We start from the raw sequence: 26,981 nt of genomic DNA on the forward strand, positions 1-26,981 counted from the left end.
GCCTTCTAAGGGCCTTTCAAAAGATCTCAAACCTCTCCACAGATCTACAGCCCCACCTCCCTGGGCAACTCCAACTAAGTTGAGAATACTTTATAAATAGAAAGAGGGACAGCACAGGAGGTGTAAGCACCCATCCCTAACGCAGCATCGTCCCTCCAACTGCAACCCATCCACCCATCCCATGCTGGGCCCTGCGTCCATCTGCACCTTGTGTATGCATCAACATGTGTGACACCTGTGCACCGAAAGCAAACCCACAACACTTGGCACCTTCCTCTTCCTCTGACGTGTCACCATGACTACCACTGCCTGTCCTCTCACCCCCCGGTAGGGCAAGGCCAGGGTCAGTACTGGACAGGCACATGATTCATCTCCCCCAAACTCCCTTCTGACCAAGTTTCTGTTGCAGTCAGGGCCTGGCTTACAAGTGAGCACTTGTTATAACCAAGGACGCAGCCCTTGGCCTAGGGAAGACAAGGCGCTGTGGTCTGCACCCAATATTACACCAGGGTCTGTACTAGAGGAAGTTTAGTTCTAGTTTAGTGCAAAGAGAACTATTCATAGAGGGGAGGGGGGAAGGGGTGTAGTAGTATAGCAAGAAAAACAAATTACCTAAAAAGAAATAAAATGTTTTACTCTCAAATACCCACCCCTGGCAACAGCAAAACAATTTCAGCCTTAGGTACCACTCTTTTCTGGGGTCCCTAGGGCCGGCGCTTTGTGAAAAGAGTGACCCTGAGCCCCTCCACCCATAGGGCTCCCAGGAGCTCAATGACAGTTTTCCTTTAGAGTCAGGAAGCAGCTCTCTGGGACAGCATCATCTTCACCCAGCTCCGGGCTAGAGGGGAAGGCTGCCATCAAACCCTTGCCCCCAGGCTGGGCCACTAGCACACAAGTTCTCTCTCCAACTCCTGAGGGGGTCCCACTTTGGAAGCTCAGGGAAGAAGTCTGAGTCCTAGGGATGCAGTTCACAGTCTGGGTTGTGTTGGGGGAGGCCACAGCATAAATGTCGTCAGTGTTCCTCTCCTGTATCCAGGTGTGCATGTCGGGCATCCCTGTGGGTGTTTGTGGTCGGCTGTCTGTCCATGCTGCTATACCCCAGTGTGCTCTTTGATCCAGTCCCGAACTACAGGGAGCCTTGTGTACACGCCTGGCTTGTTCCTCTGAGCGCAGCCTTCACCCCAGCTCACCACACCAGCCTGGAACATTCGCCCATCTTTCTCCGCGCTTGACAAGGGGCCACCGGAGTCACCCTACGCAAAATAAATAAATAAATAAATAAATACCGAATCCTGTGCGTGAGTCCCTTACCTAAACTCTTAGTAGCTGCCTCAACCTAAGTAGCCTCTCCCATGGCCAACTGACCTCTCCTGGCAGCTTGCCTTCCCCAGGACTCCTGCTTACCCCTGCCGGGCTCTCCCCAGCCCCACCTATCCCCAGCTCCAGCCTAGTTAGCCCCACCCGCTCCTCTTCCCCTGCCCAGCCTTTCCCTTTCCCTACCCTGCCTCTTTCCCTTCGCATTCTGCATGGCTCCTCCCCTCCCTGGTCTGGCCGGTCCCCAGCTTCCGCCTTTCAAGGCCCCTCCCCCTCCCCCTCCGCCCCACACACCTGGCAGGAGTCCACACCCCCACTGAGGAAACCCACACACATCATTCGTGGGGTGATCTGCTGCGGCATGAGGTCCTCACAGGTGGTCTGGTTGATGACACGGATCTCACCCTTCTGCAGGATCAGCGCTCCGGTGCCTGGGGAGACAGGAAGCGGGAGACTGAGGCATGCAGCTCCCCGGGCAAGCCAGTCTCCATGGGGAAACCCCCCCCCCCCCCGCACTGGAGATAATCCTCACTGGTCAGGTTTACAGGCAGTGCTTGGAAATAACCCAAGATCCTGCGGCTGACACATAAATAGGTCAGTAGCCGAGAACACACGGCAGGATATTGTGCAGCCCTAAAACTGCTGCGACACTGCTGCGGATGGGTCAGGTGCACAGCAAGGAAAGAGATGGATGGAAAGCGGCAAACCACCGAAAATCCGACCAAACTCTCAGCCACGGTTTTACTTTCTATTTGAATGTTCCCCATGAACTATACCAATCTGGTAATGGAGTCTTTCAATCTAAAGTTTGCCTACAAACTGCTTGTCCTCCACAGGGCACAAGGACCCACAGTGGGTAACATGTGTGGGCCCAGCTCAAAAGCTTATCCATGTAGAAAAGGGGCACCCGAGTGCACACTCATTGAAGATGCTTTCACAGATGAATCACCACGGATAGTAGATGAAGCAACTGCCACTCAGGCAGTTCAGTGGCAGAGTCAGGGCTTCAATCAAGAGCCCAACCTGCAGATCCTACACTTCTTATTAGGAGCCTCCTTCTTTCCACCCCCAACAGCTTCATCCTGCCAGGCACCGAGACGCTGAGTAAGCCACCAACCCTGATGCCAAGATGGACTCTGTGCAGCCCAGACACCACAAGGCTGCAGGTATGCAAGAACCCATAGCCTGGCAGGAAGGCCTAGGGTTCTCTGCAGGTCCTAGTCTGGCATGAAGCTCACCTCCCTCTTGTGTGTGCCCCCAGCCTGTGACCCAGATGGCCTTGCCAGCAGGGAAGACATGGGTAGCATCAGGCAGGCAGATGGGGCGCACAACGGTGCTGTACTCCACCGACTTCTCCAGCTCCAGCAAGGCGATGTCATAGTCGAAGGTGAAGTCATTGAAGGAAGGGTGGGTGATGATGCGTTTGAGCTTCAGCTCCTGCACCCCAGAGGCACTGCGCTTGCTCTGGTCCAGCAGACCCAGGAAGGCCGTCCACATCTTGTAGTCTGAGTACCTGGGACGGCACAAGGGAGGTAGAGCAGTCACAAGTCTGTGGGTGGGTGGCTATGAACGCACAGGCAGTGCCCTAGGTTCTCATCAAGACTCAGAAGGCTGCCCACCATAAACAAGGCCTTAAGCAACCGCTGTGGGACAGCAGGCAGAGGAAGGCTCTCTTATTAGGAGATGTTGGACACCCCGAATCTGGTGTCATAGGCAGTTGCGACCCATCCAATATGGGTGCTAGGAGTTCAACTCTGGCTCTCTAGACGTTCATTCTCTTAACCATCGAGCCATTGCTGCAGCCCAAGGCCTTCCCCTTTCGAATGTCCTCCCAGTCATTCTCTAGTCTCAGATCTATCTATCCCAATGATGCATTCATCCACCTATCTGTTCATTCCCTCACTCAGTCATGAATGGACATCTATGACATTCCAAGAAAAGCCCTAGGGTCAAGTTCAGAGTGTACCAGAGATGAGAGGCGTGAGAACCAATCAGAGCATCCCACAGAGGACAGTGAGGTGACAAGACAAGGACAGTATGGGAGATGGGAGGGTGTGGGATTGTGAAAGGCAGTCTGTTTTCTGGTTGAGTGAGACCCAGTAGACACTCTACAAGGGACGGAACAGTGAGTCATGCTCCCAGACAGACATGCTCCCAGACTGACACCTCGGTGCCCCCAACTCCATAATCCTGTGACTATCAGTCATGTAGACAAGGTCCCAAGCTCCTAGCATTCTGGCCAGACTCCACCCTCACAGTTAACCTGGCAATAGCCAGGTATGCTTCTCCCTACAGCTACCCTGCAACTGCAAGATAGCCCAGCCCACTGTAAAAGGGGCTGCTTGGCCCCTCCTCACTCTCTTAAGCTCTCACCTCTCATTCTCATCTCTAGCTCTCCTTCTACCCGCCCCCCTTCTCTCCACATGGCCATGGCTGCCTCTCGTTTTTTACCTTCTCTTCTTCTCTGCCTTTCTGCAATAAAGCTCTAAAACCATGGACAGTCTCTACTCATTGAGACCCACCCCTGTTTGAACGATGGAATATGCTTCCCTCTAAAGAGCCGCGTCTAACCTCCTGCCAGAAGGCCTTCCTGTGCTCCAGCCATGGACCGGATCAAGGGTTCTTGCCTGCGTGAGAACCACCCAGCGCCCCTCTCCCCACCCCCACCCCCCGCCCTCTTCTCCCTTCGACCCCGGGGCTGACCGAGCTGCCCCCGGAGCCCCCACTTCATTCTCAGTCTTCCACAACATACAGCGACATCTGGGATGTCTGAGACTGAGAACCTGCATCTCTGGCCTCAGTAAGGCCCAGAGACCTTGGACTGCTCCCTCTCCATCCCCCGCGGACACGGGTTCCGTGGCTTTCCACAGCCAGATGCTCACCCAGCCCGAGTGGAGAGTGGACGGGCAGTCCCCCATGTCCGCCAGCCCAAAACACCAGAACTGTGGCGGGACATGGGTTCTCCCACCCCCTTTATTTCCCCACACCCGCTGCCCCACAGGAGGGAATGAAGCAAGCTTTGAACTCACAGCTTAGCCAGCCCAACCCTGCAGGGTGGGAGTTGGGGTGGGCAGACATGAAGCCCAAAGGGAACGTTTTAGGAGATGAAACAGTTTGGAAATGAGCTAACTCTCCTTCCTGTTGGAAGTCTCTATGCAAAAGGGTCGTCACAGTAGCAGGGCTCACAGGCCCCTGAGCCACCTATTGCAGAAGAGTGTGCTGCTGACAGGAAAGTCAGACCTTCCTTCCAAGGATGGGCAAGTCTTAGGAAATCCCCCTGTGTCTGTATCCTCTTAGACCCCTGCGGCCAATGGCCAGAGGACCTGGGGTCAAACACAAGTAGCCCCAGCCTCAAACCTACCTACCTGTTGCTGCTACTTCTCTGACCTTGAAGACACTGACACCTGCCTGTCTTGACCTGAGAGACCAATGTGACCCCTCCCTGTAGACACACACCTACTGTGTGCTAGGTACAGTGCTGGACCACAAGTAAATGACCACCTATTCCTCTCCCAACTCTAAGGATGAGAACTCGCTGTATCACATAGTCTAGGAAGGGAATAACCTGCTCCAAAGCCAACTGCAAGACAGACCTTAGACTAAATCAAGGCTCATCATTACCCAATCCAAGGAGTCAAGGAAAGCAGGAAGTAACCAAACATCTCAAGTCTGACTCTACCACTGAGCTGTGCAATCCTAGACAAATGCCCCTTTCTCTCCAAGCACCAGAATCTGTAAAGTAGGGGCACATGTAGAACGGTCTAGGGCTGGAGAGATGGCTCAACGGTTAAGGGCACTGACTGCTCTTCCGAAGGTCCTGAGTTCAAATCCCAGCAATCACGTGGTGGCTCACAACCATCTGTGATGAGATCTGATGCCCTCTTCTGGTGTCTGAAGAAACAGCTACAGTGTACTTAGATATAATAACAAATAAATCTTCAGGCTGGAGCGAGCAGGGCCAGAGTGAATTCAAAATTCCCAGCAACCACATGAAAGCTCACAACCATCAGTACAGCTACAGTGTACTCATATACATAAAAAAAAATAGATAAATACCTCTCTCCACCAGCCGAGCAAGATGCCCAAAGGGAAGAAGGTGGCCCTGGCCCCCGTCGTCGTCAAGAAACAGGAGACCAAAAAGTGGTCAATCCTTTGTTTGAGAAAAGGCCCAAGAACTTCGGCATCCAGCCCAAAAGAGATCTAACACGCTTCGTCAAATGGCCCCGCTACATCAGTCTGCAGCGACAAAGAGCCATCCTCTACAAGCAGCTTAAAGTACCTCCTGCCATTAACCAGTTCAGTCAGGCCCTGGACAGGCAAACAGCTACTCAGCTGCTTAAGCTTGCCCACAAGTACAGGCCAGAGACAAAGCNAGAGAAGAAGCAAAGGCTACTGGCCCGTGCTGAGAGGAAAACTGCTGGCAAAGGTGACATCCCAACTAAGAGACCATGTGTCCTCCGAGCAGGAGTCAATATAGTCAGCACCTTGGAGGAGAACAAGAAGGCTCAGCTGATGGTGACTGCCCATGACGTAGACCCCACTGAGCTGGTGGGTTTTCTGCCTGCCCTGTGAAAGATGGGGGTGACCTACTGCACCATCAGGGAAAGGCTGGGGTGCCTGGTTCACAGGAAGACATGCACCACTGTTGCCTTCACACAGGTTAATTCGGAAGACAAGGATGCTCTGACTAAGCTGGTGGAAACTATTGTGTCCAATTATAATGACATATGACAAGATCCGCCACCACTGGGGAGGCAGCGTCCTGGGTCCTAAGTCTGTGGCTTGCATTGCCAAGCTGGAAAAGGCAAAGGCTAAAGAACTCGCCACTAAATTGGGTTAAATGTATACTAAGTTTTCTGTATATAAATATAATTACAAAATTAAATAAATAAATAAATAAATAAATCTTTAAAAAAAAAAAAAAAAAAAAGACGCGGGGCAGTGGTGGCGCACGCTTTTAATCCCAGCATTTGGGAGGCAGAGGCAGGAGGATTTCTGAGTTCGAGGCCAACCTGGTCTACAGAGTGAGTTCCAGGTCAGCCAGGGCTACACAGAGAAACCCTGTCTCGAAAAAAACAAACAAACAAAAAACAAAACCAGAAAGAGAAAAGAATGGTCTAATGTGTTAGGGGTGGGCACACAGTTGACCTGACTGCAGAGCATGGTACAGCATGCCTTTAATCCCAGCATTTGAAAGGCAGAGGCAAGTAGATCTCTGTGAGTTCCAGGCCAGCCTGGTCTACACAGTGAGTACTAGAACGGCCAGGGCTATGTAGAAAGTCCTCTCCGGGATGCCCAGTCCTCCATCACCCTGCTATAGTGACAGCTTACTGTGACAAAATTCAGACCCAGGACACCTCCCACACACCTGGATACTTACTTGAAATTTTTGTCATCCTGAAAGCAATGAGCTGCAGAGACCAGCCAGTCAGGAGAGATGAGCGAGGCCCCACACAAGTGGCCCTGGCCCAGGGCGTGGAGGCTCACCTGCCAGGGCCACTCGCCCTCATCCGCATTCGTGCCACCAACCACGCGAGCCTGTTTGGTAAAGGATCGCAGCCCACAGTCTGGAGAGGGGACAGAGAACCCAAGTACAGCCACTCAACAACAAAGGGGTGTTCCTTATGCATGGGGAGACTCAGCTCAGGAATCTAATCTCCACTGGGTGTGCACAGCAACACTACAGCAGAAGTGTCCCTAAGCCTCAGAGATCTGCCATCCTCCCTCATCCCGCTCTCCCTGCCCCATGCTATACTGCACAAGCACATCCAGGCCCTAGACACCTGCTGCCTTGACAGGTTTGATGCGCTATCACTGGCTAGGGGTCACAGCTCAGAGCTCCTCTAGAATACACAGGCTTAACACACATGGCTTGGTGAGGACAAAACTTAGGCAGCTGAGCTCTTTCTCCACCGAGCCACTCACCCACAGCTATCTGTCTGTCTATGGAGCAGCCAGTATGTCAGCTATGTCCCAGAGGCGCTGACATACTGGCTTCCCACAGGTTTGTGTTTGTGCCAAGTGTCGAAGTCTTCCTTTCCTCCAGACAGATGTGCCCTCTGAGTGGGTGCTGGGCTGCGTGAGTGGGGTTCTGGTAAGATCTCCACCCCTGGGTGCTCGCCCAGATGTGTATCTTGCACAGTGAACACCCTGGCCCACCATGCACAGTTGCCCTGCTTACCACAGTTTTTCTCATCGGAGCCATCGGTGCAGTCCGTCTTCCCATCACACTCAGGGTTGCCCTTGCTCAGACAGAGGCCATTTTGGCAGCGGTAGGTATATTTGGTGCAAGAGACGACATTCACTGTTTACAGGAGAGGACAGATATGTCACGTCACCACCGTCCCCCTTGCTGGCACCATTCATCACACCGATGTCCACTGTCCTTTCAGCATTGCTACGGGTTCTCTGCCTTCGGGAAGATTCTCCCCAGACTTAATACACAGAAGACTTGGGTTTGTAATCTCTGCGAGCACCTGAGAGAGGCTCCTACCTCGGGGTGCAGTTTTAGTGGGAAGAGTGACCATCCCCACAGGAGGGCAGCCAGGCCTGGGTCTTACCGCTGTCACATGAAGCCTCGTCAGACCCATCTCCACAGTTGTCCTTCCCATTACACTTCTGGCTCTGAGGGAGACACTTCCCATTGGAACACTTGAAACTGCCAGCAGGACAGCCTATGGAGACGCAGATCCTTAGCACCGTCCAGAGTCACCTGACTCATTGGGCCAAAAGGGCACTGGGGGGCCATAGCAGCCCCCACCCAATCCCAAGGTACTCACTGCACCCCTCCTCGTCACTGCCGTCCCCACAGTCATTGACACTGTCACAGACCCAGAAGAGGGGCTTGCAGAACTGGTTCTTGCACGTGAACTGGTGGGTGGTGTTGCATCCTATTGTGGGAGAGCTAGAATCAGCTGCAGGCTCCCAGGGGCAGCCTGGGCAGTCACAGTTGGCAGGATGCTGTCTTATCTGGAAAACAGTGAGCTACTCTGCACCAGTAGCTGTCAGCGCTGACAGACACTCGTCTGCTAGCCAAGATTTCCAATGGCGTGGGCTGGGGATGAGGGGAGGGCGGCAGGCAGGAGGGGGGATAAGGGTGAGACCAGGGTCTCATTGCCTTGTTTCTTTTTGCCAGAATAGACAGCGTAGAACCAGGGAAGGAGAAAGCCATGTCCCACTGGAAAAGGGTAGGAGAGAGTAGGAGGAGGCAGGAGGGGACAGAAATGGGGGGTCTGGGGCAGGCTACAGCAGGACTCACGGCAGTAACGCTCATCACTGTAATCCGGGCAGTCTGCCCAGCCGTCGCAGCGCAGTTCCTTTCGGATGCACCGTCCAGTCTTGCACATGAACATCCCTGGGCACGCTGTAGGGATGTAGAGAGAGGAATGAAGCCCATGGCTGCCCCCTTTTCCCTAGCAGTCATCTCACAGCCCCACTAAGACATCAGCCTGCAAGCAGATGTAGACACTGAGATGTAGAATAGGACAAGGGGAACTTTGTATCAACAGCCAGAATGGGTAGCAGGTGGGTGGCCCTGACCACTGACTGCACTGAGTACAGCCATGGGGGAGAGAAGCCAGCTGCATGTGTGGTCCTCCACTGTCCTGTGTTTTCCCCAGACAGAGGCCTGTGACTCGGCACACTGCCTGTGGGGTCAGAAGCAGTGCATCCATGGCATATGTGTCCTAGCCAAGTGGAAGCGACATCAGTATTTCCTTCATGCTAACACTTGATCTGAAGTTCAACGTTTCCAAAACAGCTCCCCGACAATTGTTCCTTGGGCAGAGGACAGAGCTGTGAGTGTCACTGCCCCAGCACAAACACAACTTCAGTCACAAGTACGCCCTTACATCAAAGCTATCTAGTCATCCGGAAAGACTTTTGGAAGATATCCAGTTGCATTGCGTTTTTTAAAGTTTATTGGTTTTCATTTTCTGTTAGTTGGTGTTTTGCCTGAATTAATGAACTATGCACCACATGCATGTAGTGCCCATGGAGGCCAGAAGAGGGTGGTATAGCCTCTGGAACTGGTTCCTGTGAGTGCTGGGGTCTTCTGCAAGAGCCACAAGTGCTCTTAATCACTAAACCATCTCTGAGGGCGCTCTAACAGGCCAGAGGATGGCAAAGACAGGCCTGAGCATGGCAGACAGTGCAGGCAGGGTTTGCCCTTTTACCCCTTCCTGTCTCTCTTACTAAAAACCGTTACATTCTTAAAGCTAGCCCCAAAGATGCATTCCTGCATTTGGCTAACTCCTCCTCCTGAGGCTGACTACCATCGTCCGAAGCACTGAAGTCCAGCAATCAAAAGCCCTCTTTGGCTCACCTCATTAACATGCCCAACTAAAATTAAACACCTCTTCCTAAGATGGGGTTTCTTCTTCTACATTTATAAACAACCTTTTGCATATGGGACACATCTGCCTCCTCTCTTAGTCTAGAGACAGCCCTTTGTCCCTCCACGGCAAATATCCTTTGCCCCTCTCCTTTGTCCCCTTCCTCCTCATCCTCTATATCCTGTCTTTGTCTCTCACTCCCTGCCTTCTGTCCCTCTGGGGCAAATAAATCCCCTTTGGTCTGAGAACTTGGTCTTGGGGTGTCCTGCGCCGACTCTGGGGCCCCTTACAATCTCTCCAGCCCCTGCAGTTACATTTTAAATTAAATGACTTTCAGTCCTTAAAATGCCTTCCAAAGGGTTATTCCATGATAGGGGGTTGAAATTAAAAGTTGCTGCTTGAACAGCCCTCAGTCAGAACACCGAGCGAGGTCCAGAAAGGCTGCGGAATCGAGACGTTTTCAGAGCGGTAGGAAGGCACACACCTGACCTCACGTGACCTCACGTGATCTCACTTGATCTCAAGTGACTGGAGAACACACGGGTGGGCTGATGGGATTCTCTGAGGAGGCCCACAAGAAAATCCTGAGCCTCGTTTTAAGTATGTGTGTGCCGTCTATGTACATATTCCTGTGCTTATGGGTGCACATCTCTCTGTGCACACAGAGGCAGGAAGGCAGTGTCAGGTCTTCCTCAGTCACTGTCCACCTTTTGGGGGGTGTGGTTTGGGGGTTTTAGTCGGGCCTTCTCATTGAGCCAGGAGCACATTCATTCAGCTAGCAGGCTCCCATGTCTGCCTCCCCGGCTCTGAGTTATGGACGCACAGCCCAGTTTCAATGCGGGTGTCGGGGTCCCAAATGCAGATTCTCATGCTAGGACTCTACCGTCTCAGCTCTCTCCGCATCCCCAGATTTCACCTTTAGACTTGGGTCCCCTTTCCAAGATCCACTGTGTCTATGCAAAGATTTTTAAATCTGAAGTCAGCCACACTTCTAGTCCCAGGCATTAGATACAGGACACTGAGTCAGTACTCCCTGGGTCAACGAATCGCTGTTCACATAGTGTTTTCTAATGTTTCAATAGTGCTAATAGAGTCTCAAGGGAAGCACAGATTACCAAAATCACTGTGACGCTGAGCCAAAGAGGCGTGGCCCCGGGAAGCTGGTAAGGAGGCTCCCAGGGCCCCTTTGCACCTCAGGGAAGCAGCCATGACAGGCACAGGAGGCACCAGTATTTGCTCTTATTCTCTTGTCCTTGTACTGGGGACTGATCTCTCTTAACACAGAGTGACACTCCTAGCCAAGCCTTTGTGTGTGTGTAAACAGCCTTGCTTTCCTCTAAAGCTACCGCAGTGAGATGCATCTGCCAATCAGCCCCTGTCCCCTCGGAGGGAGCACAGTGCAGAGTACTTCCTGCACCAATCCTGCCAGCCATCAGCAGCGGCGCTCACTCAGGCGCTCACTCACGGTCGTTGGAGTCGTAGGAGAGGTACTCAGCTAGGAACCCGGTGTCCGTGTACGAGTGATCAGAATGGAAGTGGACCGTAATCTTGCTGCTGTTGCTGCTCACCACAAACTGGGACCTCTCACCGCAGTACCTAGAGGGCAAGAGGGAGGCTGAGGGAGACAGCGAGGCTGGCAACCAGACAACTGGGGGTGCCTGGGACCAGCCCTCCCAATACCCAGGATGTGGTTGCACCCCGAGGGGCTCACTTCTCCCCGTTGATCTCCACATAGTCCTTGGTGCAGGAGCCCACTGGTACGTTGGGGTCCACCAGATAGAAGAGTTTGAAGCGCACCTTCACGTTCCGGTTGTTGGGCACCTGGACAGAGAGATGCTTTGGGGATTCTGGCTTCTTTGGTACTAAACATGGGAGGGCAGTGGAACAGGAGGGAGCAGGGCCCTGAACGAATCCCATACACCCTATGACTTTCCTCTTACATATATACATATACAGATATGATAAAGGGCTCTCCTGTTTTTAAGTTTTAGTTATTTTAACTTATATATAAAACCATAAAAATGATATGTATTATTACTATATAATCCTTACATCAGCTTAAATATATTTACCTCCTTGGACATTTCTGATGTTTTTGAAACAGTGAAAACTTTCCTTGAGCTTTTTGAGGTCTATAGTAGTTACTGGTGTTTCTAGTCAGTCCCTCTGCAATACATGGCAGAGTGCCTGGCTCCTGTCTAACTGAACATCATCCCCTAAACCTTAATCAGCTTCTCCCACCCCTTCTCCCTACTCTCCCAACCTCTCTGGTAACCATTACTCTCTTTCTTGACTTCTAAGAGGCCAACCTTTGGGGATTCTACGTATGAGTAAGATCATGTGACCCTTGTCTTCTTGTGCCTGGCTTATTTCACTAACACAATGATCCACAAATCTTAATAACCTCAACACAGTGGTTTTATCACTATTATCATGAAATCATATAGACCCAGCAATACCACTCCTGGGCATATACCCAGAAGATGCTCCAACATGTAAGAAGGACACATGCTCCACTATGTCCATAGCAGCCTTATTTATAATAGCCAGAAGCTGGAAAGAACCCAGATGTCCCTCAACAGAGGAATGGATACAGAAAATGTGGTACATTTACACAATGGAATACTACTCAGCTATTAAAAACAATGAATTCATGAAATTCGTAGGCAAATGGATGGAACTAGACAATATCATCCTGAGTGAAGTAACTCAATCACAAAAGAACACACATGGTATGCACTCACTGATAAGTGGATGTTAGCCCAGAAACTTGGAATACCCAAGATACAATTCACAAACCACATGAAACTCAAGAAGAAGGAAGACCAAAGTATGGATACTTTGGTCCTTCTTAGAAAGGGGAATAAATTACCCATGGAAGGAGTTACAAAGTGTGGAGCAGAGACTAATGGTATGATCGACCATTCAGAGACTGCCCCACCTGGGGATCCATCTCATATACAGTCACCAAACCCAGACACTATTGTGGATGCCAACAAGTGCTTGCTGAGAGAAGTCTGTTATAGCTGTCTCCTGAGAGGCTCTACCAGTGCCTGACAAATACAGAGGTGGGTGCTCGAAGCCAACCATTGGACTGAGCAGAGGTCCCCAGTGGAGGAGCTAGAGAAAGTACCCAAGGAGCTGAAGGGGTTTGCAGCACCATAGGAAGAACAACAATATGAACCAACCACTACCCCCAGAGCTCCCAGGGACTAAACCAGCAACCAAAGAAAACACATGGAGGGACTCATGGCTCCAGCTGCATATATAGCAGAGGATGGCCTAGTCCGGACATCAATGGGAGGAGAGGCCCTTGGTCCTGTGAAGTCTCTATGCCCCAGTATAGGGGAATGCCACGCCAGGAAGTGGAAGTGGGTGAGTTGGTAAGCATGGGGGCGGGGGGGGGGGGAATAGGGGGTTTTTGGAGGGGAACCCAGGAAAGGGGATAACATTTGAAATGTAAATAAAGAAAATATCTAACAAAAAATAATAAAAGAACTGCTTGTGGACGTTGTACATCGTGGTGCGGAGCCTAGTGCGCACCACGAGTACAACGTCCACAAGCAGACAAAAAAAAATGAAATAAAAAATTTACATTTTTCACCTGCAGGAAGGACTTTCTTTCTTTTCTGTGATTTATCCAAAGAGCTAATATTTGGGGGNGGGAATAGGAGGTTTTTGGAGGGGAACCCAGGAAAGGGGATAACATTTGAAATGTAAATAAAGAAAATATCTAACAAAAAAAAATGAAATAAAAAATTTACATTTTTCACCTGCAGGAAGGACTTTCTTTCTTTTCTGTGATTTATCCAAAGAGCTAATATTTGGGGGTCATTATTTAGTAAGAGTTCCTTGCATGCCAGCCCTGTGATACACAGCGGTCGGTGTGGTAGCATGACGGGTATTAAGTAACAATCAAGTAGCGCACCCAGCATGGGCGGGCAACTGAACAAACCCACTCTTCCCGCCCATATTTATTTCTGGAGTTTTCCACCTAACATTTTCAGATCGTGGCTGACCATAGATAACTGCCACTTGGAAATGAAAACCATAAGCACACGTGTGGGAATTTGTACTCTGTTACTTTGAAAGGCTAGGATGGGGTGTCTCAGCATCTTTAGGGAAAGACCTCCAAGTGGAGGATGCGAGAGGCGACCAGAAGCACTACCGCCCGCCGTGCTAGGGCTTGCTCTCTTTCACACTCTCGGTGAGGTCATCCTGACAACACCTCTTAGAAACAGATCTTCAGCCTCACTTTACCCAGAAGCAAGCTGATCCAGAGAAGACAAACACCCATGCTCTCTCAGCTGCCAATCAAAGAACTAGGGCACACAAGTCTGGATGTGGCTAGACCTGCAGCAAAGACTTGTGGGTCCTATTAACATGGCTCTCTGGGGTGTTAATGTCATCTTCCCCTCCTGCTTTTCCTCAAGTCTAGTGGCACTCACTGCCACCTGCGCCTACCTTGATATTCCATGTGCAGTTGATGTTGGGCGGGTAGTGGCCTGGATAGTAGGGGCTGCTAAACGTCCCTTGGGTTTCACTCAAAAAGCCGCCACAGCCTAAGAGGAAAGGGAGGAGAGAGTGGGAAATGTAAGGGCCTCCTTCCTCAGCCAGAGGGTGTGGGAAGAGTTGTACAATCTGAGAACTCTAGCTTCGCACCACCTGTCTTCAAACAGGACCCTGTATTTTGGCAAGGTGCTTGAAGCCAATTGCTTTTAAAAGTGGCCCCTTGGGGCTGGAGAGATGGCTCAGTGATTAAGAGCACTGGCTGCTCTTCCAGAAGACCTGAGTTCAATTCCCAGCATCCACATGGCGTCTCACAACTGTCTGTAACTCCAGTTCCAGAGGATCTGACACCCTCACACAGACATGTAGGCAGAACACCAATGCATAGAAATAAATAAAATTTAAAAAAAAAAAGCGGTCCCATAGCTGGGCATGATGGTGCACGCCTTTAATCCCAGAGGCAGGCAGATCTCCGTGAGTTGAGGCAGCCTCTTCTACCTAGTGAGTTCCAGGACAGCCAGAGCTATACACTGAGACCCTGTCTCAACATACACACACACACAAAATTAAAAATTAAAAAAAAAAAGAAGGTAAAATGCCCTTTGGTCTGTTTCCAACCTGTCTACAGAAAGGTCAGTCTGCCAACCCACTGAGTTCAGGCATTCCTCTAAGACCTGCCCCCTGTCTGCAGCCTAAGAGTATGTTCATCATTGGCCCTGCCCATTCTTACTGCTCATCTTGGGCAGCTGGAAGAAAGTGGCCTCAAAGCCAGGATGTCGCCGGTCAGTATTGGTTATCAGCGTGACAAGGAAGACGTTCTGGGAGGAGAGGAAAGTCAGGTTGTAGGAGGGTGAGAAGGTGCCACACAGCCTGCAAGGCAGAGAGACAGCGTTAGTGACAGAGACAAAACACAGACCTTTCACACACAACTTAGCTCCCAAGTAGAGAAGTCAGAGGACCCCACTCCTAACCCTGGACCTGAACACACAAGACCAAGGGCAGGGTGGAAAAGGCCTTCAGTGAAACGAGTCATGGTGATATGAAGATTTTGAGATCAAGGCTAGCCTATGATACAAAGTAAGAACGTTTTGGGAAACAGGACTTTCTGTGTAGTTCCCAGGTTAGCCTCAAATTCTCATTCTTCTTCCTCGCTCTCCTGAGTCTGGAGTGGCAGGCAGGCATCTCCATACCAAGTTAAAACTTACTCCTTTTTATTCTATTCTTCTAAATTATTTATCAGGTATCAATTACATCAATATTACTTATTTTAGTAGCTACAGCGCAGATGGAGCATCTTGTGCCTTCTGCAAGCTGCTTAGTGAGAGCCATCACTCTAAAGAGAGCACTCCTGTCTCAAAAGCAAGAACAAATCAAAAAGCAACAACACAAGCTAATACAGTATAATGCCTTCTAAAACCATGCGCACACACATCAAGTCAGGTCCGGCCTAGCAGTGACTGATCTTAGGTGAGAGAAGAGGAGTCACTGGTGAAGAGAGTTGTCAACCTGATAAAAATCTAGAATCCCCAGTAGATGGACCTTTGGACCTGCAAGGGAGATGTGTCAATGGGGTGAGACGGCTGTGATGCCACTTCCTGGTGGGGACCCTGGACTGGGTACCAAGTGGAGGGAGAGATACCAGACATTCATCACTCTCTGCTTCTTGATTGTGGATACAATGTAACCAGCTCCCTCCAGCTCTTGCCAATGTGGTGGACTGTGTGCCAGCTAGCGCCTTCCTGTCTTAAGGGGCTGTTCTCAGGATGTCTTATCACAGCAACCCGAAAGAAACTAAGACAGTCATCACTTACTCTCTTGCTAATTTTCCCCCTCCTGGAACTTCATTATTATTATTACTATTATTATTGTTGTTGTTATTATGATTATTGTCGTTATTAGTTTTTGCACGTGTGTGAGACAGAAGGAGAGAGAGGATCTCGCACTCTTGGCCCAGGCTGTTCTAGAGCTCACTAAGTAGCAGAGACAATCCTCCTGCTTCAGTTTTCTGAATGCTAGGACTCAGTTCAAACCAGCATGCCAAGCTTTAGGCTTTTTGGGGGAAGGGGAGAATTTCCTTTCTGCATAATTAACAGATGGGAAAATAATTATGGAGAAATGAGAAAAGGGCTTAGTCCCAACCGTTCTGCCGTGGCAAAAGACAGTTCTGTCCTGGTTTGGGTCAAGATGGACAGAAGGCTTTGACCTGCACCAAGGAGAAGCTGACCATCCCCAACACCCTCAAAAGGGTGGGAAGAACCCCACCCTAACATGGGGCTTTCTGGGGCACCCATCTTGGGCTACCCCCAACCCCTCCCAACTGCAATTCTGATGCTCTGACAGCCAAGACTGCCTTACTGGTACCAACCAAGCCCTACAGGCTACTACCAACTAGAGTCGCCTACCAACACCTTTCAGATGCCTGCCAGCCCATCAGAGCCCCCAAACCCTCCCCACCAGGCGGTCACATGTGGGGCCCGGTAGCAGACACCTAGGGGCAGCCCTGGCTCCAGAGTTTGCCGAGATGATCCCAATGAGCTGATTCGAAGCCCATTCCCCGTGTTGGCTTCCTTTCTTAAATGATCCTCCACAGTCTCCCTTACTCCCTCTGCCTCCCAACCGACCTGGAGCTGCTAGTGTTGCTCCTTGTGCATTGGTGAGCTGTGCTGTGCTGAGCTATGCTGTACCGTGTCCTGTCTGCTTGGGAACCGTAACAAACCTTTTCAGTGGGAATTGTCTCCTGAACGGCAGGTCTGGCTATACCCGCTTTACCAGAACCCTGCCTTTCTGGAAGCAGTTGGGGAAGCCCACGCTTATCTGCTGGGTGTATATCAGCCTTCTCACTGACAAAGCCAAGGATCTCCTTGTCCACTCTCTGGAGCTCATGCAGGTGTACACCATGCCTGACCTCCGCTGCCTATTTCAGTAGCCTGGGGCCAAATGTCACTATATCCCAAACCTATACCACAACCCATTCAAATGGTTTGTGCCAGCAAGGGCCAGGCTCCCTCAACCAGCGCCTCCCCTGCTTTCCAGGACACTCACCGCACCACAGCGTGGGGTTCCATGGGGCTCAGGCTATCATACACAGTGACCAGGTCACTGCCATGCTCATCACAGGGAGCGACATCAAAGCTTCGGAAGGTGAGGCTCAGCACAGAGTCAGCGTCCCCCCGCAGGACCCACTGGCAGCGGGCATGCGCCGGGTAGGGACTGTTGGGGAAGCCAGGGGTAGTGAAACGTGTCACTGCTGCACCACGGGCATGCAGGGCAAAACTGCAGCTGTCTGCGGGAGAGACGGAAGGAAGGCGTGAACCCTGCAGGCCCCACCCCCGGCCTAGCTCCACCCCCAATACATCTCAGATCACTGCGAGCTCAGGTAGACACAAGGAAAGGAGCTTTGGACCGGAAGGGGAAAAGAAGAGATGCTTGTCCATCAGTACCATCTGACTTCTAGGGACCCCATGGCTTAAGGGGCAAGACACTTTTCTTCTCCACCAGAGGTCACCATGATACTTACTGTCCTGAGTCCTCTGCAGCATTCTGGGGTCAATGGCTGAAGAACAAGAAGGCAAACATTTTACCCAGACAATCAGTTTCTTTACTCTTGCCTCCCTATTACCCAAAAGGAGGTGCCACTCAGCAAGCAGAGTCCTCCAGGATACGTGGGCCTGTGAGAGTGGCTCTCCCAGCCCCGCCCCTCTACAGGCTGGCCCACACATTCCCACCCTGGTCTGTCCCGCACTCACGGAAGGCCACCACAGAGGTCAGCACGAAGGATTTCAGTGCCCGTGCTCGGGGTGGCAATGTGACAACTCGCTCCACAGCCATGGCGCGATCGACCTCTTCCGCCAGGTGTGGGGGGATGCTGAACTCTGACCAGTAGTAAGCGATGACACTGCCCTCACTGGGGGGGAGAAGACACGGGGAGAGCCTAAGATGGGGAGGGAGCTCCAGAGGCCTACACTCTACACAATAGTCACACACACACACAGCAGCAGCAGCAGCAGCAGCTCAGGCTACTGTGAGAGACAGCCAGCTCAAGTTTAAGAGTGAGGAGGAAGCCTGGGCTAGGCTTGAGCTCACAGCACCTCCGTAGAACCACTCTGGCTCTGATTTGAGACGGGGGTGAGAATCCAGCCCCGTATTACCTAAGCTTCAACTGAACAAACAAAATAAAAGCACACGCCCACAGTTCCAGATACTGAGCCGAACAGACTGCAAGTCTGAGGGCAGTCTGAGCAACTCGAGGAGGTGATGTTTCCAAAAAGAGCGGAAGAAGAGGGTGTCTGTTCAGCGGCACAGTGCTTAGCATCAATAAGGTCCCGTGGCCAGCTCTCAGGACCACACACGTAGACACTGGGAGCCAGGCACAGTGACTAAAGCCCATAGCCCCAGTTACTCGGGAGGCTGAGGCAGGAGGATCCCCCAAGTCGGCAAGTATGAGGCCCGTGTAGGCAACACAGTGAAAGCCTGTCTCAAATATGGAGGACAGGGGAACTGGAGTGTGGCTCGTTGGTAGTTTGCTTGACATGGTAAGGTGATGGATTCCACCCTCAGTGCCGCAGAAAATAAATGAAAGCAAATGAAGTGTGCACGCAGCCTTCCTGGACACCCCGACTCCATCAAACCCAGATTTGGAAAATCAATGTCGTTATGAATTTAGTGCCTGGGGCAGCTCCTTTGAAAGTGGTGTTTGTGGGCTTTGCCCAGCCGGCACCTAATCAATCCCTGCCTTGGAGACAGAAGGGCCAGGCAGTCTAAGTCACTTGCACAAAGGACAGACACACTGACCCTCTCCCCAGACATTCAAAGCCCATGCCACCACACCAACCTCCAGCACACACCTGAAGGCAGTTACAGTCGACTTCTTGTGGTAGGGACCCAGGACAGGGACTTCATTGTACAGCAGCTTCAGCTGAGTGGGGGAAGACAACGCTTAAAGCTGGCCAAATAGGAGAAATGACCCCTTTCCTAGACTGCTCCCAGGCGCTGCCCTACCCCCAGCCCAGGGATCTGGGAGCAGAGATGAGATGAGTCCTTTGTACATGGCGGGATGCTGGGACAGGCAGGACAAAGGACTTCCCCTGGTACTAGACTCACCGCCTCCTTCACCTGGCTGGCCAGGCTGATAAACTCTGGGGAGGTGGAGTTCTCATATGCATCCAGAAAGATCTCATTTGTGATCCTCAGATGGCCATTGAAGACTTTTTGAACCCGCACATTCCGATCTGCCAAAGGTAAAGAATGATGACGGATGATGGGTGGTCACGTGATTCTACCAGGCCCACCCTGCTGCCCTCAGCTGGGAACGGGGACAAACGCCAAGAGGGGCCAGATCTAGCCAGGCCCCCATCACTCACCATCATGACCTGAAATGGCTCAGGACAGTGCACTGGACCCTTCCCACATGTCCCTCTCCTTCCATCCCCACTCATCCCTGACCCCATTCTCTCCTGCCCACTGAGGGAAGAGGGAGAGCCGCCACTATGTCACAAAGCCACTGTACTCACAATGGAAGTGCCACACCAGCAAGCCAGCCATGAGGGAGAGCAAGAGGAAGCTGAACAGCACTGCCACCAGCACCACCCAGCGCCTGGGGCCTCGCTTCTCCACTTTCTTGGCATTGTTCGCAGGCAGGAACTCCACACCCTCCTCAAAGCCATTCATGTTCTAAACACAAAAAAGTTCCAGGACTCAGACACTCTTTCACAATGGCTTCCCACTCAAGTTCAGTGACATTTGGGTGCTTGGGGAAAACAGCATGTGCAATGGAGACGGGGCTTCACCCGGGAGTACAGGGCCTCTGTGCCCAAGGGCTGCCACCTGTCCCAAGATATGAATCACCACCCCAGTGGAAGAAATAGAGGTGCTTCTATCCACACCCCATTGGCTGGTGGGCATGAACTGTTCAACAAAGCCCAGAGCCAGGCGGGCTGGCACATTTCTACAAATCCAGCACTTGGGAAGTGAGGGCAGAGGATTAGGAGTTCAAGACCAGCTTCAGCTACATGAGGCGTTAGAAGCCAGACTGAGCCACATGAGACCCTGTCCCAAGATAAAACCAAACAAGTTTAAGACTTCAGGAGTCTCTACACCCAGCGCTGAGGATCTGGACTTGTGCAAAATGTCTTTGGCATAAGTGGCTGTCAGGTGTAGGCAGAGCAAACAGCCCAGGGACATAAGTGGCATTGTGGACCCTCTGCAGGGACTTCTAAGGGCAGCCTCGACTGTACCCAGTGCTATCCCCTTGGTCACCTGGGCCAGGAGCCAGTAGGCAAAATGGAAATTACCCACCCTGCCTAGCAGCTTCACCCTGATATTGCAAAGAAAGCAATGGCCCCACCTTGACTACCTCAGTAGCAGAACTGCTTCAGGTCTCTGAGGCACCTCTGCTGTCACCTCAGATCTGCATGTCAAGGTGTGTGTGTGTGTGTGTGTGTGTGTGTGTGTGTGTGTGTGTGTGTCTGCCTGTCTGTCTGTCTGATGTGAAGGTCAGAGGACAACTTGCGGAAGTCGGCTCTTGTACTTCTACCACATGGACTCCAGGCACTAAATTCAGGTTGTTAGGCTTGGTGACAAAGGCGTTTAACTGCTGGGCTATCTCGATGGCTGCTCTTCAACAATTTCACACATGACTCTGATGCATTCTGATGACTCTTCCCACACCCTCTCTTTCTGCCCTCCCATCCATCAATCTCCCTCTGCTTCCTTACAGTCTCATTCCCAGATGTATGACTTTTCTTTCTCTGACCCATTTACTCTAGCCAGTGCCATGCGTGTGTGATCCTTGGACGGGCACTATCCACTGGAGACTTGGGAGTCACCAGTGGGAATACCAGTGAAGACAATGACTTCTCCTTTCCCTGAAACTATTGGGTGTATGGTCAGGAAGGAGAAGTAGGGCCCGAAACCCCTCCTCCAACCATACCTGACCCCTGACAGCTGACTGTGGGGACCCATGGCAGCTAGTCACAGCCGCTGTGGGATCATGACGGCAATGGCCGTGTCTTGCCTAAAGATGGTACTCAGCAGCCCTCCTGAACATCTCCCAGTGCCTATGCTTGTCACCTCTAACTCAGTGTTCCCTGGGTCTTGGGACTTAGCGGAAAGCAGTTTAAATGTTTTAGAGCTAAGCACTCATCCATCTCTTACTCTCAGAACCCAGAGCAGCAAGAGTCTTCATGTTCACCACTGCCTGAACCAACATGTGATGTGTCACGTCGTCACAGTATTAACATTGATATGATCAGAACCGCTCCCTGCCTCATTGGAATATTTGTATCTCCGAGTCTCAAGCCTTTACTCGATAGATCCCACAGAGGCAGGCATTTGAAAATATTTCATTCTACCTCTTTCAGAAGTCACTATATAGAGCAGACTGACCTCAAATTCGCAGGGATACCATCCCCCCACCACCACCGTCTCTGCTTCCCCTGGGGAGCTGGGATTAAAGGCAAACACCTGAACGGGGTGGTTCTGATGCTAAGGTCCTGTTCCCCAATTGGTTCTTGATTTGTCAGTCAAGAAGGCCAGGGCCCTGGGTGGAAGGTACAGGCGGGACTTCCTGGTCCCAAGAGGAAAAGGCAGATGCAAGGAGAGAGGCATTTTGCCATGCTTTGGAGAGAGAAGAACACATTAACCATATGAGATCTCAGGGGAGCTGGGTCTGTGGCCACTAATACAGGTGGGTGGCCAGGGATGTTTGACAGGAGCTAGGTGGGACTAGCCATTGAAATTTAGGGCAGGTGGAGAGACAAGAGATAATAACTTGGTAAAGGCACGTTTTTCCAGACAGGAGATATCAGCGCCCAGCAATTGTGCCAAGAAGACAAGTTGTAAAGGAAAAAACTGTGTGTGTGTGTGTGTGTGTGTGTGTGTGTGTGTGTGTGTGTGTTGTGTGAGGATTCAAGGGAAGCCGGGTGGAGGCTAAGCATAGCCAGTTCTGGAGCAAAGGTGGTAGCTTAAAACTAAATGCAACATACACCCCCATGCCTAACTTTCTTTAAAAAAGATTTTATATATATGCTGTCACTGTCTTCAGACACCCCAGAAGAGGGCATCAGATTCCATTACAGATGGTTGTGAGCCACCATATGGTTGCTGGGAATTGAACTCAGGACCTCTGGAAGAGCAGCCAGTGTTCTTCACTGCTGAGCCATCTAACCTCGCCTAGCTAACTTTTAAAAAGTGTGTGTAAGTGTGTGTATCTGAGTGTGGCTATGTTCACGTGAGTGTAAGTACCCAAGGAGGCTTCAAAAGGGTGTGAGATCACCTGGAGCTGGAGTTGCAAGCATTTGTGAGCCACCTGAGGTGGGTGCTCTTTAGGTCCTCTGGGAAAGCAGTGGGTGCTCTTTTCTGATGAGCCCTGATTTACTAACTTAATAACAAAAATCATAACATCCTCCCTTCCTTTTTCTCCTCCACCCTTCCAAAGTTGTAGAATCAAGGTTTTAAATTTTTTTATATACAACAAGGGGTAATGGTGCACATTTGTAACCCGAGCACTCAGCAGGCAAGGGACAGCAGGATTGCCAGTTTGAAGCCAGCCTGGACTACACATACAGATAGCAAGACCCTGTCTCAAAACAAAACAACTCTCCCAAACCAAACAAACAATTAAAAAAAATACAACCAAACATGCATACCATAAACAAGTGAATAAATAAATAAACACGTAAGTCTTCTTGGTTTTTTCATTAGACTCTTCTACTCACTATTGCTTTCTCACCTACATAATAAATTGTTTATATCAATACACTCAAGTTTGAGCATAATTGCTAAGACCTTGTAATGGTCGTCTCAACCTTCCACATATGAGGTTGGTCAAACAACTCACTTCATTTCCTCCCTGAGAGCCCCTCTCCTAGCGCCCTCTGTCCTTCCTTATACCTATTGTGAATGTCCTTCCCCATGACCCACAAACGTCCTTTGCCTTTGTCTTGCTCTGAAACCTGTTTCCTAAAATCCCTTCTTCATCTCTTGTGGTTCATTTAGATTTTCATTTTTGTTGTTGTTGTTGTTGTTGTTTTTGCTTATTGGTTTTGTGAGCAAACTTCACAACTCTGTAGCCTAGGCTGATCTTGAACTCGCAATTTAGGCCAGGATAAGCTTGAACTTGGTAATTCTCCTGCCTCAGTCTCTGAGTTCTGGGACTGCAGTCATGGAGCCACTCTGTCTTATTCCACTTTAAGAAGTTTTCTGAGAAGGAAAAGTTTTGATACTTTACATAGTTTTTAAAATAGTTTTTATTTCTTTGTGTGTGTGTGTGTGTGTGTGAGAGAGAGAGAGAGAGAGAGAGAGAGAGAGAGAGAGAAGGGGGGGAGTGAGAGAGACCTTTAATTCCAGCACTCAGGAGGCAGAGGCAGGTGAACCTCTGGGCTCAAGGCCAGCCTGGTCTACATAGTGAGTTCTACAATGATCTGGGCCCCATACAGAGACCCTATTTCTCAAAAATAAAAATAATATATATGTATATGTACATATATATATATATATACATATATATATATATATACTTTTTTCTACACTCATATTTGTTGATAGTTGGGATGGGTATAGAATTGTAGGGTTAAAATCATTTTCTTTTTGAAACACTGTGTTTCTGAGCTTCCTCCATCAAGCCTTTTGAGTGTTTAAAACAGTTTCACTGAAGCCACATGACATACAACCAATGGTGCCTGTTTAATGGTTCTAGTTTGGAGTGTTGTTATGGTTGATCTAAAGTGTTTCCTCACAGGCTGGTGTTTCCAGTGGTTGTTGGAGCCTGTCACAGTGGGTGGAAGCTTGTCATTAAGAGACAGCTTCTGTCAGGTAGTCTGGTCACAGCAATGAAAAGCTAGCAAATACAAACATATATTTATACTTGTGAAACCAACGTCACAGTCAAAATAATGAACATGACACCACCTTTAGAAGTTTCCTTCTAGGCCCTCCCTCCTGTTCTTCTCTGACTCCCTCTTCTGTCTTCAAGCAACCACTATTTACTCTCGCTGGAGATTCATTTGCTCTTTCTAGAGTTCAACATGTATTAGTTACATTTCTAGTGCTTTCTTAGAACAATGTGACCAAGGCACCTTGTAGAAGGAAGGGTTTCTTCAGGTTTCCGAGGGATAAGAGGAATCCATCACCATCATGGCGGGGAAGCACGGCAGCTAGAACTTTAAGCTTAAGATTTATATCTTCACTCATAAGCAGGAAGCAAAGCGAGAGGTCGAACTGGGGATGGCACGTGGCTTTTGCTATCTCAAAGCCCACTTCCTGCTGCAAGGCCCCACCTCCTCAGCCTCTCAAAACAGTCCTCCCAACTGGGGACCACACGTGGAAATCACAGAGAAAACAGGGACAACTCAAACCACCACACCATGTTAACAGGACTGCTCAGCAGGTACAGTCACCCCTGTAAAAAATCTTTGTATTAGACTGCACATCTATCTCTGTAGCGTGAAGATTTGACTATGGAATGGTGCATCCATCCAACAGGTACGTGTTGAACTGAGGAGCCACCAAAGTGTTTCATAGAGTGGTTGGGCCATTTTATACTCTTACCAGAAACTGCAGAAATTGTAGATGTTCACACCCTACCTAGGACTTGGTGTGACCAATGGGCTGGTTAGTTTATGTCAACTAGACACAAACTAGAGCCAACTGGGAGAAGGGGGCCTCAATTGAGAAAATGCCTCCATCAGATTGGCCTGTGGCATGTCTGTGTGGCATTTTCTTGATTGCTGGCTGATGTGAGTGGAACGAGCCCACTGTGGGTGGTGCTATCCTTGGGTAGGTAGTCTTGGGTTGTATAAGAAAGCAAGCTGAAGGCTGGAGAGATGGCTCAGCAGTTAAGAGCACTGACTGCTCTTCTGGAAGTCCTGAGTTCAATTTCTAGCAACCACATGGTGGCTCACAACCATCTGTAATGAAATCAGATGCCCTCTTCTGGTGTGTCTGAAAACACACAAGTGTACTTATAAATAAATAAATAAATAAATAAATAAATAAATAAATAAATAAATAAATCTGAGAGAGAGAGAGAGAGAGAGAGAGAGAGAGAGAGGAAGAAAGGAAGAAAGGAAGAATGAAAGCTGAGCTAGCCATGAGGAGAAAGCTAGTAGGCAGTTTTCCTCCATAAAAAGCTATGCTCCTTGCTCCAGTTTCCTTCAGTGACAGACCATGACTGGAACTCATAAACCAACTGAACCCTCTTCCCGCCCACACTGCATTGGGTTGTGGTGTTTATCACAGCAATGGAAAGCAAACTAGGGCAGCCAGTCCTTTGAATTTTCATAGCTGCACATGTGGTTTATCGTCATGGCTTTAAATGGCTTGTCTCTGATGTTTGATAACGCTGAGCAACTTTTCATGTATGTAGCCATCGGTGTTATCTTCTTGGCTGAAGCGCTTTCTCTAATCTTCTGCCTATTCTTTTAATGCCTGTCTTATGTTCCTGTCCTTGGATTTGAGAATTCTTTAAATATATTCTAGATGCAAATTCTTTATACATTTTCCAAAGACTTTCTTCCTTTATGGCTTGTGTTTTAACTTCTTAGCAAGGTCTTTGATGCGTGTGTGGTTTTTTTTATTTGAGGATGACCAACCTGTGAAATATTTCCTTTACTTGGATTTTCCCTTACATTTTCTTCTAGAAGTTTTATGGTTTCAGGTTTTATGTCTGGGCTTATATATCCAAAAGTTCCTGTGGATCTTTTTTTTTTGTGATGTAAGGTAAAGTCCTTCTCATTTCACAGACAGATCTCTAATAAATCTATCATCTTTTATTGACAAACTGTCATTTCTCCTCAGTGCTACCTTTGTCAAATGTTTATGCAATTGGCTTGATTTCCAGACGAATTAGTTCCATAAGACTACCTGTCTGTCCTTGTGTGATTACCATGCTGCTTGTGAGCCATCGAGACGACACAGCAAGTAAAGGCTCTTTGCCACCAAAACCGAGCAACTGAGTTCTAGCCCTAGAACCATGTAGAAGAAGGAGAGAACGACTCCTGCAAGCTGTCCTATGACCTCCACACACCACTGTGCCACGTACACACCCCCGTCACCGATCAATTGATCAATGTAACTTAAAATTTTTAAAGAAAAGTTACTGAAATCATGTAGCAAGAAGGTTGCAGAATTTATTAAGATCAATGAACAAAAATCTACCGTATTTCTGTACTTCAGCAAGGAACAATTGGAAAGTAATAGTGAAAGTTACCAGTTACAAGACAAAGACAAACTCCTCGGGGGCAAGTCTGACAAAGGACATTCATTCAAGATGTGCACACAGAAAATACAGAAGGGCAATGGGAGGAACTCCAGAGACCAATGAGCAGGGTGGTGTGTACTGTTCTCAGCCTGGAAGACTCAATATTGATAAGGTATCTGATCTCAAATATATTCATGACTCAATACAATCCTGATTAAAATCCCAGTGTGGTTTCTAAAGACATTAATTGGCTGAATGTGAAATTCATATGTAAATGCAAAGCCCTTGAAAGAGAGTAAAACTGGAGGGCTCCCAGGATATGACATCAGGGCTAATTATAAAGGTGATGTTTTGTTCCAAAAATCAGACATTTCATTTCCAAGAATATTTTATTCCTTGAAGAGTAGCCACTTGAGCAGCTTCTGTTAATTAATCTGAAGTGACTATCTTCTTGCTCTTTTTAGAATACAACTGTTTTTGTTTAGTTCATATTTACCTTTCTCTTTCAGAAAACAAGCTTTCGCTGGGTGGTGGTGGCGCACACCTTTAATCCCAGCACTTGGGAGGCAGAGGCAGGCGGATTTCTGAGTTCGAGGCCAGCCTGGTCTACAAAGTGAGTTCCAGGACAG

General features: G+C 49.6%; 1 protein-coding gene across 2 annotated transcripts in view; it reads right to left on the reverse strand.

Annotated features, from left to right (window-relative positions):
* Positions 1–608: 608 nt before the first annotated feature.
* The window catches only part of St14 (suppression of tumorigenicity 14), a 42,152-nt gene continuing 15,779 nt past the window's right edge, over positions 609–26,981 (reverse strand). The window contains exons 2-19 of one of the 2 annotated variants that reach the window (XM_029481148.1): positions 19,667–19,826; positions 19,257–19,384; positions 19,001–19,071; positions 17,903–18,060; positions 17,674–17,709; positions 17,199–17,439; positions 14,887–15,026; positions 14,112–14,209; positions 11,359–11,468; positions 11,113–11,243; positions 8,573–8,677; positions 8,094–8,204; positions 7,875–7,988; positions 7,496–7,618; positions 6,695–6,881; positions 2,553–2,827; positions 1,649–1,745; positions 609–1,253 (exon numbers count right to left, since the gene is read on the reverse strand). In XM_029481148.1, the coding sequence (XP_029337008.1) occupies positions 1,187–1,253; positions 1,649–1,745; positions 2,553–2,827; positions 6,695–6,881; positions 7,496–7,618; positions 7,875–7,988; positions 8,094–8,204; positions 8,573–8,677; positions 11,113–11,243; positions 11,359–11,468; positions 14,112–14,209; positions 14,887–15,026; positions 17,199–17,439; positions 17,674–17,709; positions 17,903–18,060; positions 19,001–19,071; positions 19,257–19,384; positions 19,667–19,826 (2,352 nt within the window). In that variant the 3' untranslated portion in view covers positions 609–1,186. Of the gene's footprint in view, positions 1,254–1,608; positions 1,746–2,552; positions 2,828–6,694; positions 6,882–7,495; positions 7,619–7,874; positions 7,989–8,093; positions 8,205–8,572; positions 8,678–11,112; positions 11,244–11,358; positions 11,469–14,111; positions 14,210–14,886; positions 15,027–17,198; positions 17,440–17,673; positions 17,710–17,902; positions 18,061–19,000; positions 19,072–19,256; positions 19,385–19,666; positions 19,827–26,981 lie in introns of both variants that reach the window. The other variant, XM_021172778.2, reaches the window with a different exon arrangement.

The sequence above is a fragment of the Mus caroli genome, chromosome 9 (genome assembly GCF_900094665.2).
Source record: "Mus caroli chromosome 9, CAROLI_EIJ_v1.1, whole genome shotgun sequence".
Taxonomy (NCBI): domain Eukaryota; kingdom Metazoa; phylum Chordata; class Mammalia; order Rodentia; family Muridae; genus Mus; species Mus caroli.